The sequence below is a fragment of the Anser cygnoides genome, chromosome 1, assembly GCF_040182565.1.
Source record: "Anser cygnoides isolate HZ-2024a breed goose chromosome 1, Taihu_goose_T2T_genome, whole genome shotgun sequence".
Taxonomy (NCBI): domain Eukaryota; kingdom Metazoa; phylum Chordata; class Aves; order Anseriformes; family Anatidae; genus Anser; species Anser cygnoides.
The window spans coordinates 82,619,957-82,636,464 of NC_089873.1; the positions used below are offsets into that span (position 1 = coordinate 82,619,957).

Consider the following 16,508-nt stretch of genomic DNA (forward strand, 5'->3'; position numbering starts at 1 on the left):
GTCAGAAAAGATGAAGACTTTGTTAAAGTTCTCACAATGTGATATAAAAGGTGAACATTTAGAGCAATAAAACAAGGAATCTGGCGTATAAACAGATACTTATTTTTCTGTGCATCTCTTCCTATGACTCTTGAATTCAAATGTGAGTTTCATTGGCATGACTTCCCAAATAAACTAAACAATTTTGATACCTGATTTTACTTACTAGATATTAACAGTAGTGCCTGTTGGCTAAAAAAATTTAAGAAATAATCCACAATAGCAGTGTTAGAAAAAAGTCACCTAACTTAATCATAAAGGGAAGAAAAACAAAAACAAACAAAAAACCACATTCTTGACTCTCTCTACCATCTTGTCCCCAGAAGAATCAAGGTCTGCATTCACCTCCATTTTTCCATGAACTGCAACACACATAAGAAAGGGTGAATATGTAAATCCAAGCAGCCATTTTTTGTGACATGGTATATTTGGGGATGTATTGCATTCCCGTTGAACCTGTGCAGAAAGTCTGTTTATTAGTGTTGTTTCCCTAGTGAGCTCTTTTCTGTGAAACTTTCCCCTTCTTCCTAGTTTTCTACAAACTCTGTGCTTGTTCCTTGCTGTTTTCCTTAATTTTCACTTGTATATACTTCAGGGTGTTTGAAATTTCTGTTCTTCTGTAGTAGCTTCCAATCAAACTTTCCCTTTCCGCCTTTTACAGAGAAGATGCTTTTGATTGGTTTTATATAATGAGCTCAACAGTAGGGAAATGCTTCTTTCTTCTTCTTTATCATCTATTTATATTTTTTTTTCACCAGTAATATGCATGATCTTGAGCCAACCCTGGAAAAGGCAGTCTTCATATAGTTAATATTTGTTATTTTTATTTCTTACTATTGATCACACCTTAAAACAGAGTATTAGCTGCTGGATGTCAATATATGTGATAGTAGTTTTCTTTAGAAAAAGTATAGAAGATAATACCTTTTACATTAAAAAAAAAAAAAATGCTTTCTTGCAGGGCCTAGAGAGGGAAGCTTTCTCTCCTGCAACCATGTTTGTATTGAACCAGAATTCTTATAGAATGTTCCCTATCACCTATCACCTATTTTTTATTTTGAAGACGAAGCACTGTCAATGTAATGAACCATGCTTTTTAACAGAAAAAGATTAATATAGAATTAAAGTGCTAAGAATAAAATAAAAATATTAGAAATGTAAAGTTTCATGTTTGTCCAACAGAACATATTTAAGGACTTACAATTGATTATTATGAAATTACTGTCAGAGGTCCCTATTGAAATTAAGGTGTTTGGAATTTAATGAGAAGTATTTGCAAAAGGTTACATTTTGAAAAAGGTTGCATTTTTCCAAGCTGTATTTACTCGGGGAATCAAAAAGAACATGGATGCGGCACTTACAGGGAAGCAGGCAATCAGGCCCAGTCAGCATGGGTTTAAAAAAGGCAGGTCCTGCTTGACGAACCTGATCTCCTATGACAAAGTGACGTGCTTGGTGGATGAGGGAAAGGCTGTGGATGTGGTCTACCTTGATTTCAGTAAGGCTTTTGACACCGTTTCCCACAACATTCTCCTCAAGAAACTGGCTGCTTGGGGCTTGGACTGGCGTACGCTTTGTTGGGTTAAAAACTGGCTGGATGGCCGGGCCCAAAGAGTTGTGGTGAATGGAGTCAAATCCAGTTGGAGGCCGGTCACTAGTGGAGTCCCCCAGGGCTCAGTACTGGGGCCAGTCCTCTATAATATCTTTATCGATGACCTGGATGAGGGGATCGAGTGCACCCTCAGTAAGTTTGCAGATGACACCAAGTTAGGTGCGTGTGTCGATCTGCTCGAGGGAAGGAAGGCTCTGCAGGAGGATCTGGATAGGCTGGACCAATGGGCTGAGGTCAACTGCATGAAGTTCAACAAGGCCAAGTGCCGGGTCCTGCACCTGGGGCGCAACAACCCCAAGCAGAGCTACAGGCTGGGAGATGAGTGGCTGGAAAGCTGCCTGGCCGAGAAGGACCTGGGAGTATTGGTTGATAGTTGGCTGAATATGAGTCGGCACTGTGCTCAGGTGGCCAAGAAGGCCAACAGCTTCCTGACTTGCATAAGAAGCAGTGTGGCCAGCAGGTCTAGGGAAGTGATTGTCCCCCTGTACTCGGCTCTGGTGAGGCCGCACCTCGAGTACTGTGTTCAGTGTTGGGCCCCTCACTACAAGAAGGACATGGAGGTGCTCGAGCGAGTCCAGAGAAGGGCAACGAAGCTGGTGAGGGGTCTGGAGAACAAGTCTTACGAGGAGCGGCTGAGGGAGCTGGGCTTGTTCAGCCTGGAGAAGAGGAGGCTCAGGGGTGACCTTATCGCTCTCTACAGGTACCTTAAAGGAGGCTGTAGCGAGGTGGGGGTTGGTCTATTCTCCCACGTGCCTGGTGACAGGACGAGGGGGAATGGGGTAAAGTTGCACCAGGGGAGGTTTAGGTTGGATATTAGGAAAAACTTCTTTACTGAAAGGGTTGTTAGGCATTGGAATGGGCTGCCCAGGGAGGTGGTTGAGTCACCATCCCTGGAGGTCTTTAAAAACTGTTTAGATGTTGAGCTTAGTGATATGGTTTAGTGAAGAACTTGTTAGTGTTAGGTCAGAGGTTGGACTAGGTGATCTTGGAGGTCTCTTCCAACCTAGATGATTCTGTGATTCTGTGATTCTGTAATATTCACTGTGGTGGTTCCAGAAATTTAACTTACTGTATAATTTATGTAGTTACTATATACAGATGATAATCTGTTAGGTTTGCTTGCTTTTCCTTGCAGGTTTATTTTTGGTTAAATGCATTGTATAATTGGTGGCTTTTTGGACATTTTACATTATAAAGGCAAACATTCTCATACCTGAAATTTTGAATCTCAGTGTCCTAAGCTTCAGGCTTAGGCTCCTTTCTGTTTCAAATAAAACCTATGTGAAGATCAGTAGTTGTGCAGAACCTTCTTGTTAAGGAATAAACAAAGCTGAACATTTGGGGGTTTGAAACAAGTAGGGGAGAGTACATCGAAAGCTCATTTATGCATTATCCGAAAGCCACTAAGGAGTCTCTTACAGCCCTGCCCCTTTTAAAGAAGCCATTACACGAAGCATGAGGTTGAGAGTGTAAAAGTAAATGTCAGATCTGTTGCACTGTAAATTTTTAGCAGCACAAGTTAGGATGGTCTCTTCACCCTTAGGTGGCAATGTCATGAGTAAATATTGCTAGGAAAGAGAAATCAGAGCTAGTAATACCCTAACCATCTCCTAAGCAGTCAAATTTATATCATATAACGTTTTCTTAAAATTCCATGTTATGAAAATGGTAATGGATCAGTCACTCATAGCTCCTAATGCCAACTGTTAAGACGCAGCATTCATTTGTCCCTATGTATACATAACTTGTGTGTGTATCTGTGTATGGTTACATCTAGATATAGATTTAAAGTGACACCAGCTTTAATTACAAGATGTATTTTCCACAGTCTTCCATCTGATTAAGCCAGATTTGAATCTGTACTCTCAAATACAGCCTACAGACTTTAGAATAAGGAAAAGGAATTTTAGTTAATTTTAGAAATCTTTGTTTTTGCTTAAAGTCGATCTTCTGTTCATAGTACAGATTATGAAACTTCTCTGTTCCCAGCCATTTTCTAACCTAGCTCCTTACAGGAGAAAATAGGCTATGATTCATTTTTCTCTGGTAAATTGGTGATTCTTTCCAAATAAGGAACCTTAAAAAAGCTTTGAGAAATTAACTCTATAACTCAATGCGTGGTTTACTGTATTGCAGACAAAAGGGTGTACCTTGTCTAGAATCCTTGAAGGTAGAAAGAAGATGTGACTTAGATGATGCTTGGGGAATGGCCTTTAGAGTATGAGATGATTTGACAGTGAAGGAGCTGTGAGAGCTTGGTTGTCTGCTTGTCTTTTCAAAAGAGCTGTCTATCCTGAGGTATTTTGGAATACACTGGGAGTTAAGAAATGTGTGCAGATGCTCAAGGGACTGCAGAGTGGATGTGCTGAGGATGGGAAGAATAGACAGTGGTGTGACTTGAGTGAAGAACAGAAAGAAGATTTGAGTGGTGTGATTGTCAGCAGAGCTGTTTAAGACAGAAGTTGTGTTCAGATTAGGGAATTGTTCTGGGGAGATAATGCTCAGGGTATTTCAACAGTCACTAGGGCCTACATATTTTGGGTGATGCAGGGACAGGATCCTGGGATGGTACTGTAATACAGTACTGGACTGAAAAGTCTGTGATAAGAACAGACAGGAAATGACTAAATCACTGGCCAAGTTTAGGATTATAAGATTATAAAGTGCCTGTTTCTAGCCCTGATCAGATATTGCTTCCTTTCTTATGCCCTTAGTGTAAGACTAAAAATTGAACCAGAAAAATGTAATACCTATCAGAACATTTCTTATATGTGAGGAGAGAATTCAATATTGAAGAACACTGGTGGTTGTTAACCTTTGAATTTACTTTGGGCAGGTATATTGAAAGTGTTCACAACTTTAGCGCTGTCTAGGTAAGTCCCAAGAATGTTTGTTAGGAGGTGGGGTGCTGGTAGAGCTGTCAACATGCATGCAAGATGTATCTTATCAGCTGGCACTGCGGCATAGCGTATGCTTAGGGTCAGTGCTGCTGTGACATGAATGTGTTATGTGTCATACTAGATACCTATACACTATGTGGAAAGACCAAAATTTATGTGGAAAGTGTGGCTTTTTATTTAAACTACAAACCAAAAAACAAATAGTGTACAGAAAAATAAAGTGGAAGGCGGGAGTAAGGAAGCACATAAGTGCAACTGTGTAAAGCTCGCTTTGCCTTTTAAGAATGCTACTATTTTCATGTCTAGGTCAATTTTCAATACATTCTCCTAGGTTAATGATTCAGGAAGTGAGTTAGTTCATTTTTGTTGCTGATTGTGGGGGAACATTATCTTATTGCCATTAACAAATATGATAATGGATCTGTAATTATTTTTGTTGCACAGCTTATTCAAGTTGCTTAGCAGTTGTGGGGAAAAAATTAAACGGAATCACTAAGGAGGATTTAAGCAATTATGACCCTATTTCCAATAAATGTTAAATCTCGCACTGTGTGCGAGGGTTCAAACTGTAGCACAAATCCTGTATATCCTCTGCTGCACCTCAGAGCTGAGATTCAATATATACTAAGTTTACTTGGTTTTTGTTTTAGATATGACAGTGATGGTTGGTGTCCGCCTTTGCCCGTTCAGACCTACCTCCATCAGGGCATGGAGGATGAGCTTGAAGAAGACGATGATCGTGTTCCCACACCTCCTGTGCGAGGAGTAGCTTCATCGCCCGCAATCTCCTTTGGGCAACAGTCAACTGCAACCCTCACGCCTTCTCCACGAGAGGAGATGCAGCCAATGCTTCAAGCCCACCTTGATGAATTAACCAGGGCCTACCAGTTTGATATAGCAAAGCAGACATGGTAAATGTTTGAAGGGGGCACCTGCAGCTTGAGAATTGAAAGCATGATAATAATCTATTCCTTGGTGGCATAAACATCAACTGTGCTCTACAACATTTCAGTAATGTTTCCAAAACCATAAGATAGAAGAAGAAACAGCAAAACTGTATCTACAATGCAAAGGCCTTAAACATTGGTAGTTGCTTTTGAAACCATAATGCATGGCAATATGTTAAATCTTGGCTAAAAACACGTGAAAATAATATTCCTCTGGAATTCTGCATATATGCAACTGAGAAGTTAGCACCCACCTACTGACAACTTTTACGCAGTTCACAGTACTCTCTTTTCAAGCTAGCAAAAGGCATGATTTTTTTTAAGAATTTCAATAATACTGGGAACCTAAATTTCTGTTTAAAAATAATGCTAGCTACTTGAAATAGCAATGTGGCAGATTTTATTCCTTGTCACATGAGAATGAAGCATTTGTAAATCTGACTGTATTTTGAAACATCATAAAATTTTCTCATTCATAGGGAAAAAACAGAAATGACAGGAAGGAAGTTGTTAGAATTTACAGAGTGGATCTCGCATTTCAGAGTGCTTTATGCCTATTTAAGGGAAGAGCAAGCAAATATCATAGTAACATTTCCCCTGTAAAACAAACAGAAGCAGTCTCTTTGGGGACTGAAAAGGAACTTGTCGTCTGCACCAGATGGGGATGCGGTGAAGGTCAGTTGCTTTCTGGATGTTCCCTAAGTGGCAGTTGTCCTTTAAAAACTTTTATATCCAGACAAAGCCCGAGACTCTCAGAGGACAGGAGTAGAGATAGTTACCGAGTGGCATGCTGCCAGTGGGGAAGCAGGCTTTCCATACTGGTAAATAAAGCCACGAAGTTATTCAGCTTGAGCTACCATAAATAGACCAGGCAGGTAGGCAAGCCGTGCCAAATCAAAGCCAGCTGTTTTCCCTGGACACCGTCGAAGCCTGGAGGCTTGTCTGCAATCTGCGCTCCATCAACAGGGTACTTTGGTCTCACGGCGGTGCCACACTGCCAAGCACAGAGCCCAGCCTGCTGAGGGACAGACCCAAATCCCAGGCAGCAGCTAAACCTGGCCTCTTGAAGGTGGCTGGCTTGTGAGCCAGCACGCAGATGCACACCCTGTCTGCACAGGCAATTGCTGCTGCATTTTGCAGCTGTTACGCTTTCTATGCCCTGTGAACTGCAGGTGCCAGTCTGGTAATGGATAACGTGGCTGAACTCAGTAGCAAAGCCTCTCGCTTTGGACAGGAAAGGTCCTGCTCCCTTTTTGGAGAAATGAAAATTGATTGGGGACATTCAAAATGTACTTAGGAATATACAGGTTTTAACATCACTCTTGTGTAAGAGCACAGTTAATTGTACATGAAACTTAAAAAAATATAGAGAGAGGCAATAACCTGTATTTTCATACTAGTACCTTACAGTAGGTTTTGGGGTAAATATTGGGAGCTGCAAATAGAAGTGATTTGATATTGTTTGGCTGAAGACACAACATGCTGTTAAAGGATCTAGTGAAGGCTGTTCAAAGTCAGTGGAAAGTCCTCCACTGTCTTAAATGAGAAGGAAGATTTCTTTATTTTCTTTTCATAAGTTAACCTGTCAAGTGTAAAGGGGAGAAACAACAACGTGAGACCTATCAGATGGGTTACTGTAGGAGTAACAGAAGAGACCAGACAACTAGGAATTTAAGAAAGAGCACATTAGTGATTACTGGAAAAGTACATAATCATTATGGCCTTGATCCAGCAAATCACTTAAGTATATGCTTAACTACAAGTACATGAGAAATTGACTTCAATTGTTCTATCACATGCTTAACATTAAGTATATACTTAAGTATTTTGCTTGATTAGGAGCTAATCACACTGTTTATTGAGGGTTAGTACGATCATAGTGCCCTTTTGCGCAGTGTTTTGAACACTGCATAGCCAAGACCCTGGTGTCCAGGGAGAAAAGTATTCAGGAACTGTTAAACAGAAGCGGGTTGTATATCAGAAAGGAAACCTTTGCGCTGCAAATAAACTTTAGGATAAGCAATAATTTAAAACCTACACACGAAGGCAAAAAGAGATTCCAGTAGTACATAACATTTACTATGACATTCTCCAATCCGATAGATTTACCTTATGAAAAAAAAAGACTGTTTGCATAGCAAGAATTACTGTGCTTATCAAGTGTAGGCAATAATACAGCACCAAGTGCTCAGTGAAAACACAGTAGATCTAGGTAGCCTTACAGGTGACAGTTGCGATTTTTTCTGGTATGCTGGTGTCCAAGCAAAAGACCATCAGAGTCCTGGACCCCATCCAGCATTCTGTCAATTGGCATAAGGTCACGGCACCTCATGAATAGCCCCCTAAGGGCTCTCATGAGGCTCAGCTAGTGAATTCAAGCCCCATTCATGCTCCTATGCCAAGGGCAGTCATGTCTGGGTCCCCTGGCACAGCTTGCTGTGTACCTGTAGTGCTGTGAAAAAAGCCGCATTGAAAACAGAATTGAAAGCTGATGGTTGTTCTTCTCCTCTCTAGAGTCTCAGAGACCACATAAGTGAAAATCCAAGCCCAGTGCTTGCCTTTGGCTATTTAGCTATCCTGTGGGTGTTTTTTATCTTTGTTTTTCCTTTTTTTACTTGTGATTGCTGCATGCAGTAATTTCATGCATGCATGCCCTAATACTGCTGGAAATAAATCAATTAAACTACTTGGAATTAAGCAAAATAAAAAGTCTTTACTGATAATGGGTTCATTGGACTTCAAAATTTCTTCTGCCCTATTGGTCATTTCCTCCTCGTGAAAGTGAGTTTTCTGTAAGACCATTGAGTCTTTTCAAGCAGAAGGAGCAAAATTTAATTTTGGCTCCAATGTGTGATTTGCAAGGTGGAATGTTGGTTGAGACACTTGTATACTAGGTTGGGATTCAGAATTCTGCTTTTCTGTGGACTTCCTACATGATTTATGTAGTCTCTGGGTACATCAGTTCCTCACCTGTTAAAGGATGATCTTGAGCTTCCCTGTGTTACAGAAGGGGATGTATATTTAATATTGGAAAGTGCACAGGTACTCTGCTGCGGTGAATAACTGGACTGGCTTTTCTCGAGATTGACCTAAAAAGCATATTTTGTAAATCTGCATGAGGACTTACTGAGAATCTGATCTTCTGTTGACCATGGGGTACAAAGTTTCACCTGTTCTGATGCTGTTTTCCTGTTTGTTTGTGTAGGCACATCCAAAGCAATACACAACCTCCTCAGGCTCCAGTTCCGCCTCTAGGATATGTATCTGGAAACCTTATTTCAGACTTGGAAACAGATGTTCCAGACGATGATGAGGATGATATTGAAGAAGAAACTGTAGAAATCAGCAGGCCACTGAGAGGTCTAGAGCATACTCCAGGCTCCAGTATGGACAATCTAGACAGCTCTGTGACAGGTAACCAAACACAGTAAACATTGACACCAGCTTGTTCCTCACAGTAAAATACATCATTAATCAAAACCTTTTTAACTGAAAATTTATTCTACTCTATTTCTGTAACATTTAAAATGTGTTAGTATTAAACACTAAAGTTAAAGGAGGATTTGAAAATACTTTGCTGCAAAATGATAAGAAAATTCATGAATTTTAAAAAGCTTTAAAGACTTGAAGGAAAACTCAATTATATCCTAGCTTTCATGAAAAGTTCACCCTACTGGAGAAGCAAGCCAGTTACATAAAAAGAAGGGGGAAGACCTCAGCTTAGGAATATATATTTCAAAATCAGGAGCAGCATAAAAATTTTATCTTAAATCACTTTCAGATATTTTGCTGGGTAAATGCTTTTACAGATGAACACAGGGAAGTTAAAAGACTTCAAAATAAGCATAGTTGGATCAGCACAACATTTGCTTGTAGCGTAAATATAACATTTATGTAGGAAAATGTGTACTTTGAACCTATTTTGTATTGCTGAATTTAGTAATCGTGCCCTTTCAGTGAAGATATTTAATTATTCTGACACTTATTCCTTCTCCCTGCTTTTCTCCCTTTGCATGCATTGGAAAGTTACAACAGGGATCGTCAAAGGGGAACTAGAAGGATATGATAACCTAACATACAGAAACTGAATAAATAAAATTGCTGTTGATAAAATATAGTCAGGGAAATATATATATATTTTTGAAAAATACAGACTATATGGGCACAATGAACTTTTTTACGCATCACCATATTTCCCTTCAGGTTGAACTTGGACTTCTATATAATGTACTATATCCACAATGTACAGCTTTTGTATAGACCCAAATGTACGTAGTGTCCACAGATCATGATGGCTGGTGGCTGCTTCTTCAGTCTTTGATCTCTGTGGAAGAAAGCTTGTTGTTAGCTACACCTGCAGGGAGACTGGCTCAATAACACATTACTACAACAGCACTGCTTATTTTTGTCTTTTTGTGGACTTTGCAAATTCTAAAAATTTTGCACCCTTATTTAAACATTGTTATTCTGAAAACACTGCAGGAATATGACAGTTATGGAACATCAATACCTAAAATTTCCTTCCCTTTCCCTTGTTAATTAAATAGTATGTTGCTTTATCCCACTTTCCAGGTTTTCCCTCACGCTAGGGCCAGACTGCTTGCCAGTCTAATTAAGACTTAAGAACTGTAGCTCTAATGCTGCAATTTGAAATCCGGATCCAACTGAAGACTGTAGAGTTAAAGTTTAAATCCCTGAATTCTGAAGGTTAACTTATTAGTGCATGAGTACGTTAAGTCACTTTGCTTGAATTTCTAGTATAATCTCCTTCAGGCTATAATTCTGCATATTTTTGCATATCTCACTAGTGGCTCAGAAACCTCTCCATTAGGAATGCGGTAAGGGTTTTTGCACTGGTAATACAGAAATAAATAAATAAATAATCAGGTTGCTATATATTTTTCATTTGGTATGTATTAATATGTCGGTGTTGATATATCTATAAATCGGAAAATGAGTGTTTTGAACATTTACATTTTCACCTAATATTTTGGACCAGGCTACCTAGTGCAAAGCAAGGAACAGCTGTATTTCTGCTCCAATTCAAAGAATTTTGTGCTCATTGCAGTTTATGTTTTTATGAATAACATTCAAGGTTTTTTTCTTAGTTAAAAATGTTACTTAATTATTGAAATGTTAAAAACCTGCTGGTGTTTTTTTTCTTTGTTTGTTTGTTTGGAAGAAATTGGGCAGAACCTGGTAATGTAGACTAAGCTTGTATGTAAGGTGATCTAAGTGCACACCCACTTGTCCCTACCACCTTCTTGATGTTGTTTCATCCAGCTGAAAATTAAGGTGTTTTTTTTTTTTTGGTTTTCCTTTGCTTGTTTAATTCCTGGCTGGATCTGTTCTTGATCCGGTTCACTGCATGGCAATGTGTTTGTCAGCACTGCAGGAGGGGGCTGTGCAGCCAGAAGGAAAGCAAAATGACAGGCTGCCCCAATAGCTTATAGCCAACACTTATATTGGCTTAAAACAATTAGGAAACTATAGCCCTGCAAAAATACGTCCAGCAAGTTAGTCTAAATAATCTATAAAATCGCAAACTCTCAGAATAAGAAAGCTTCTGTTTTCCTCGGTTACTACGTGGGCAAAACCTTAATTTTCTGAGCTGGGCTTGTTTTTTATTAGGAGGCACAAGGAAATTGCTTGTTTTACTTGGGGGAATTGTTTCAAAGGAGAATTTTAATTTTGTGTATCTGTTTCTGTTAACCTGTCCAGGTTGCATTTACTGGTGTTAAGGAGGGTATAAAACAAATTGCATCCATTGTTTCTAAGCTGTTTCTCATTCCTTAACTTGATTGCTTTTAGAATACTACAGAATAGAATACAGAATACTGTAGAAGAACTAATTTTTTTTTTTGAACTGAGAAAATACAAGCTACTTCTTTTCATAGGGTTTTTGATTATTTAAACCAGCACTTTCCTAGGAAACTATATACTATATTTTCACTTCTTTAAACATTACATTATATCAAAAAAATGAAGGCAAATGAGAACAGCTAACCTGGAAGAAGCAATATTTCTGTATATTTTTAAACATGTCCTGTGAGTTTAGTGCTTGTAGTAAAACTGAATTGGCATTCCTCAATCGAGACTTCCCCAGAATAGAGTTGCCATACAATGAGCAGGATGCGTTTCCTCACTGTTAGCACACCTCAGTGATGGCTTGAAGACACCCACTCCAGGAGTGCAACGGTACTTTGTTCTTCATGGCTGAGCTGAGACTGAGGTTTTCATCCAATGCCAAATGTGGGATTCTCAATGGGGAAACACTGGCACTGGGTGAACTGAGCTCAGGCTGCTAAATTTCTCTGAAACCACTGTGTTGCTCTTATAAACTGCTTAAAAGTCAGGTTGCCTTCCAGGCTCTTGAGTTTTAGTTACAGCTAACTGAAGATTCAGACAGGGATTTAATCTGCGCTATTAAGCTTTTCTCTTTGCAGGTGGCAGAAACATAACATTGACATGTTATATAACAGAGTGAAGAGAAAGGAGGAGTACACAGTAACTGTATCTGAATATTTTCCAGATATTGCAAAGAAAACTCAAGGAGGGCGGCTTAGGTTTGGATGTTTGTAGAATGGAACAAGAAATCAAAGTCAACGTTTTGATTTGTTCCCAAACTGGTTTTCTAGGATACTAAGTTCCTAGTTTGGATTTAAAGACAAAACAAAACAAACAACAACAGCTGAAAAGCAGCTGTAAAGCTTCTGCTAAGTTGACTTTTTGTTCACAATCCTTTAGGGTTCTTTTTGTTTTCACAGACACATTGAAATGTGCTTTTTCTTTTGCTTATTTTTAGTGTTTACCTTTATAATGAATTGCTGTGGAGAATTATGGCATGAATGGTCATGAAGAGTCTTATATTATTCTACATTAATAGACTTAATTGCATATAATGAATATATGAAATTATTTTTTTTCCCAATGAAATAACAGAAGAACGCTAGGTTTTGTCAGATCAAATTACTATTGTTGGGGGGCTTTTTTAGTCCTCCCCTTATCTTTTCCTCCCCCAGCTCCACCAGTGAAGTTAGTAGTTCAGTCCTAGTGCATTTTTACCAAGGGTAGAGATACACCCATTAACTAGCATGGAAATTAGAACAGGCCCTCCTCCTCCCTAACTGATACAAACTGATGGAAGGAGAGGGATATTCTTGAAAAGAGTGCCATTGCATACAGATAGCAAAACTTTTTTTTTTCTTAATAAAATTGAGATCTGAAATTATAAAGATTTCTATAGGTTATATAGCTCAGTAAGGAAGAAAGTCACTTATTTGACATGTTTTGGTCTTGATTAAAAGAATCAGTGATCGCTGTCTGTATGGAAAAGTTGTTCATTCATTGTGTCTGAGCACAAATGGAATAACTCTTGGAAATTACACAAAATCATTTTTGTGAGCCATATTTTACCATGTCAGAGTTCAGTATTTGTATTGATTTGGTTAGGGATGCCTATTGCAGAAGATTCTATTTTATAAGCAGTTAGACAGATTGCATTTAATGGCAAGAATGTGTATCATGGATTAAATATGTGCTCAGAAAATAGGAAACTGCTAGTTTTTGTATCTCATAAAAATGGTAATGCAACAATTAGCAGGGTCATATTATAAAGCACAGACTTTACTCTAGCTTAATGGATCTAGGGATATGCATTCATCAGCAAGGATGGATTTAGCATAAAACGACATGTAAATGAATTGATGACTGATCATAAATTAATTTTAGTGCTGAAGAAGTAATAGAGACACAGCAAGATGCCACTTTATCATAGTATTTTACAGCTCAGCAACATTTGAGCAACTACTTAATGTTTTGTGTGCATTTCTTTTCTAACAGCTTGAATAAATTTGAGAATTTTTTGTGCCTTTCAGCAATGTGGAAACCAAATAATCTAAAAAGATTGAAAATGCAAACACAAATAAATTTGGCTAAGTGGCATAAATTCATTTTTCATTAAATGGTTATGAAGGACATTAATTATGGTTGAACCTCTGAAGTGCCAAATATGTATTTGTGTTTTGACTCCATTTATTTAGAATTTCCTGTCCCCACATAAAAATTTTAAAATAATAATGGTTTATTTTAGTTGTATACATTTAATATTTGGGACATTTCTGGGGAAGTATAATGTAAAGTATAAGTCGAAGCTGAATTTTTGAAGTATGATCACATTTATTCTGCATTCAGGAGTTTCTATTATTCATGTTTATTCTAATGGTACAATGACTGTTATTTCATCATTTCCACTAAAATTACTGGTCATTCCTTGTTTATAATCATGACTAAAGAGGTCAATACCTTTCTCCTATACACAGGCTAGAGGAATTCTGTAACCAATTTCAGCTGGAGTAGCATCAGCCCCCGGGGACTTCATCCACACCTCACAAACCTGATCAGTCTGGTCCTGTTCCATCAAAAAACCTGCAGAGGAATAGGGACTTACTTAACATTAGCATGCGCTTAATGGTCTTATAAAGGAAAGCACATAAGCATGCCCATACAAGTCCCAGTAACATCGGTTGTTAACTTCAAGCGTGCATGTAGAGTTTTGTGTATGCAGAAGAATAGCAAATGGAATTTTCAGAAATGTTAGGTTTGTTGTGAGCAGCTTTTATTTCACAAGTGCATTAGATTTTTTTTATTTTTTTTTTTTATTTTTTTTCTAAAGTAAAGCAAGAATACACCTTGCAAAGAAAAATAGTTTTTATTGTAGGCAAAATGCCACTAAAAGCTGTAGTGTGCAGCCTACAAGAAGCTAGCACCTCAAGTCCCCCTACCTTTCCCTGAGAGCAAAGAAGCTTTCTGTTTGCGTTAGCACCAAGAGATATTTTATGGAGCAAGAAAACAGAGTTCAACTTTTCACAGAGTTGATTTTGTTCCACATAAAGCATTTACTGCTGCTGTCAGCGAGAGTAAAATTTACAGTTGCCAGAAAGCGTAAAAACTCAAATGTGGTCTTGGAGAACACATAGTGAGTTGCATGTAAAGGAGACACTAAAAGCCTATTTCATTCCATTTGCAAATGCACAGTTGATCTGAAAGGGATGTCAGCATCTCTTATCCTGCCTTTATTCAGAGAGAAACAAAAGCACATCTGATTTGGGAAAACAAGAGGCCGGTGGACGCCATTAGAGAAGGCATCCCCATGTGCACAAGGTGAACACAGCTACGTGGTGGCCTGAGGGGCCTGGGCTGGGCTGCAGCAGGCCTGTGCCAGCTCGGCCATGTCCACACCCCTGGAGGGCAAACATGGGCAGAGTGAATGAGTGGAAATAACAAGAAGTTACCAGGTTAGCTGCCCAGTCACACACAGCTGTGGATGATGACAGCTTGCTGACTTGAGCAGTTACGAAGAGCTTTGCTTCAGCTTGCAGTCTGCAGGTGGCCCAGCAACCAGAAGTCGTGTCATCATTTGCTTTAGTTGTCAGCTGCATTGACGTCCTCACCCAGTATAGCTCACGTCCATGCCAGAATTGAGCAGTTCTTCCAGCCTGACAGGCACTGCCTCCTCATGCAGCTGATGGAGGCGAGGCGAAGGGAAAGTGACCCATGGGCAGAGCGCCTGTTGGTGTTCACTGACCATGGGAGTGCAGAGGAGGTCAGGAACAGGGCTTGTCTAGAGAGTTCGCCTGAAAAATTGGCAGTCTGAGGACAACACTCTACGGATAATTAACATTTTGGTGTTGTTAAGAAAACCCAGCATGGCTGTGAGTATGTAAAGAGAGAGATGTATGCACACACGTTGGACAGAGCATTATGGACGCTTGCAGATTTTAAGTATATTTCATACTTAAAATGTGAACTCTTTTTTCAGCTGGATTGAGCCCTTCTAAGAGCAGATGAAAAATAGCAACTGCTCCTAGATACACCTTAAAAGTGTCCCATCCAAATGATCACATGTATTATATATTATGCAACAGCTCAGTGCCTGGTTAGCAAATGGACAAAGCAATGTAAGCAAATGGAAATTCAACCTTAATTACCTTTAAAAATTCCTCCAGTATGTTAGAAACCTATGTATATTCATGCATACTCTATTCAATATGTATTTCCATATGCATCTACATAGAGAGTAGAATCATATAAAACCCTTGGGCCCTGAAACTAACAAAATACATCATACATTTTCAGCACCTGAATATCTTTGATATCTGTAGGTCTAATCATATTTTATGTTTCAGCTTGTGCTTACATATTTTGCAGGATGTGTTGATAAGCAATTGTTTGAAAATGTCCTCAGCTATAGCATTTCATTTTCTTATATCTGCATGAAGTGTTTTATCTCTAGTATCTCTTTTCATACACAATCAGAAACTCTTACTAAGACTTTTTACTCTCCATTCTCTATGATGTTCTGTCACACTTTGAATGCTAGTTCAGAAACTGTCTTCTCAGAGGAAATTCAGTTTTAGCCTTCCCTTGCTGTTATCTAGGCTTCCTTACATCTGTGTGCATCAGGTCGAGTCTGTTTGGAAAATAACAATTTTTTTGTGTGCTCTTGGCAAGCAGAATCACACCCTGTCACTCTTTGTTGCACTTAACACACTTTCTGCCTGTCAGACCTCCATAGACCTCTTCAGTTTATTTTCTTGTATCTTAGGAGTGTATGGACTTACGTCATTGTAGCCCACCACTTTGCTGACATTAAAAGATTCAGTCACTGCCACATCACAAAATAATCCATTGTTCTAAGGCTGTTTGATGCAGCATGCTACAGACTAAATTTCAGTATTCATTTATTGTACTCATTTCTTATTTTTTCAGTATATTTTATATCTTACATAATGTATGTAGTTATATATATATAGTTATTTAGCCTATCAGTTTGGTTCTAATAAGTGGGTCAGCATTGATTTACTAGTTAACGATTTCAAACAAAATAATAATTTCTTGGACAAATATTAAAAGGGCTTTAAAGAACATGACTTATACTGCTGTCCATCTTATGTATATTCACATAAATTCACCTGTGCTTACTGAATAGTAAAGTCAAGGCCATTAAGT

The 16,508-nt window shown here is 38.7% G+C and overlaps 1 protein-coding gene across 22 annotated transcripts in view; it reads left to right on the forward strand.

Annotated features, from left to right (window-relative positions):
- ROBO2 (roundabout guidance receptor 2) overlaps positions 1-16,508 on the forward strand; it is a 473,555-nt gene that overhangs the window by 430,222 nt on the left and 26,825 nt on the right. For all 22 annotated transcript variants that reach the window (XR_010833100.1, XM_067001298.1, XM_067001316.1 and 19 more), the window contains 2 exons: positions 5,202-5,462; positions 8,704-8,912. Coding sequence is in view for 21 of the 22 variants with exons in the window: in XM_067001298.1 (XP_066857399.1) it covers positions 5,202-5,462; positions 8,704-8,912 (470 nt within the window). In the remaining variant the exon portion in view is untranslated. The remainder of the gene's footprint in view (positions 1-5,201; positions 5,463-8,703; positions 8,913-16,508) is intronic.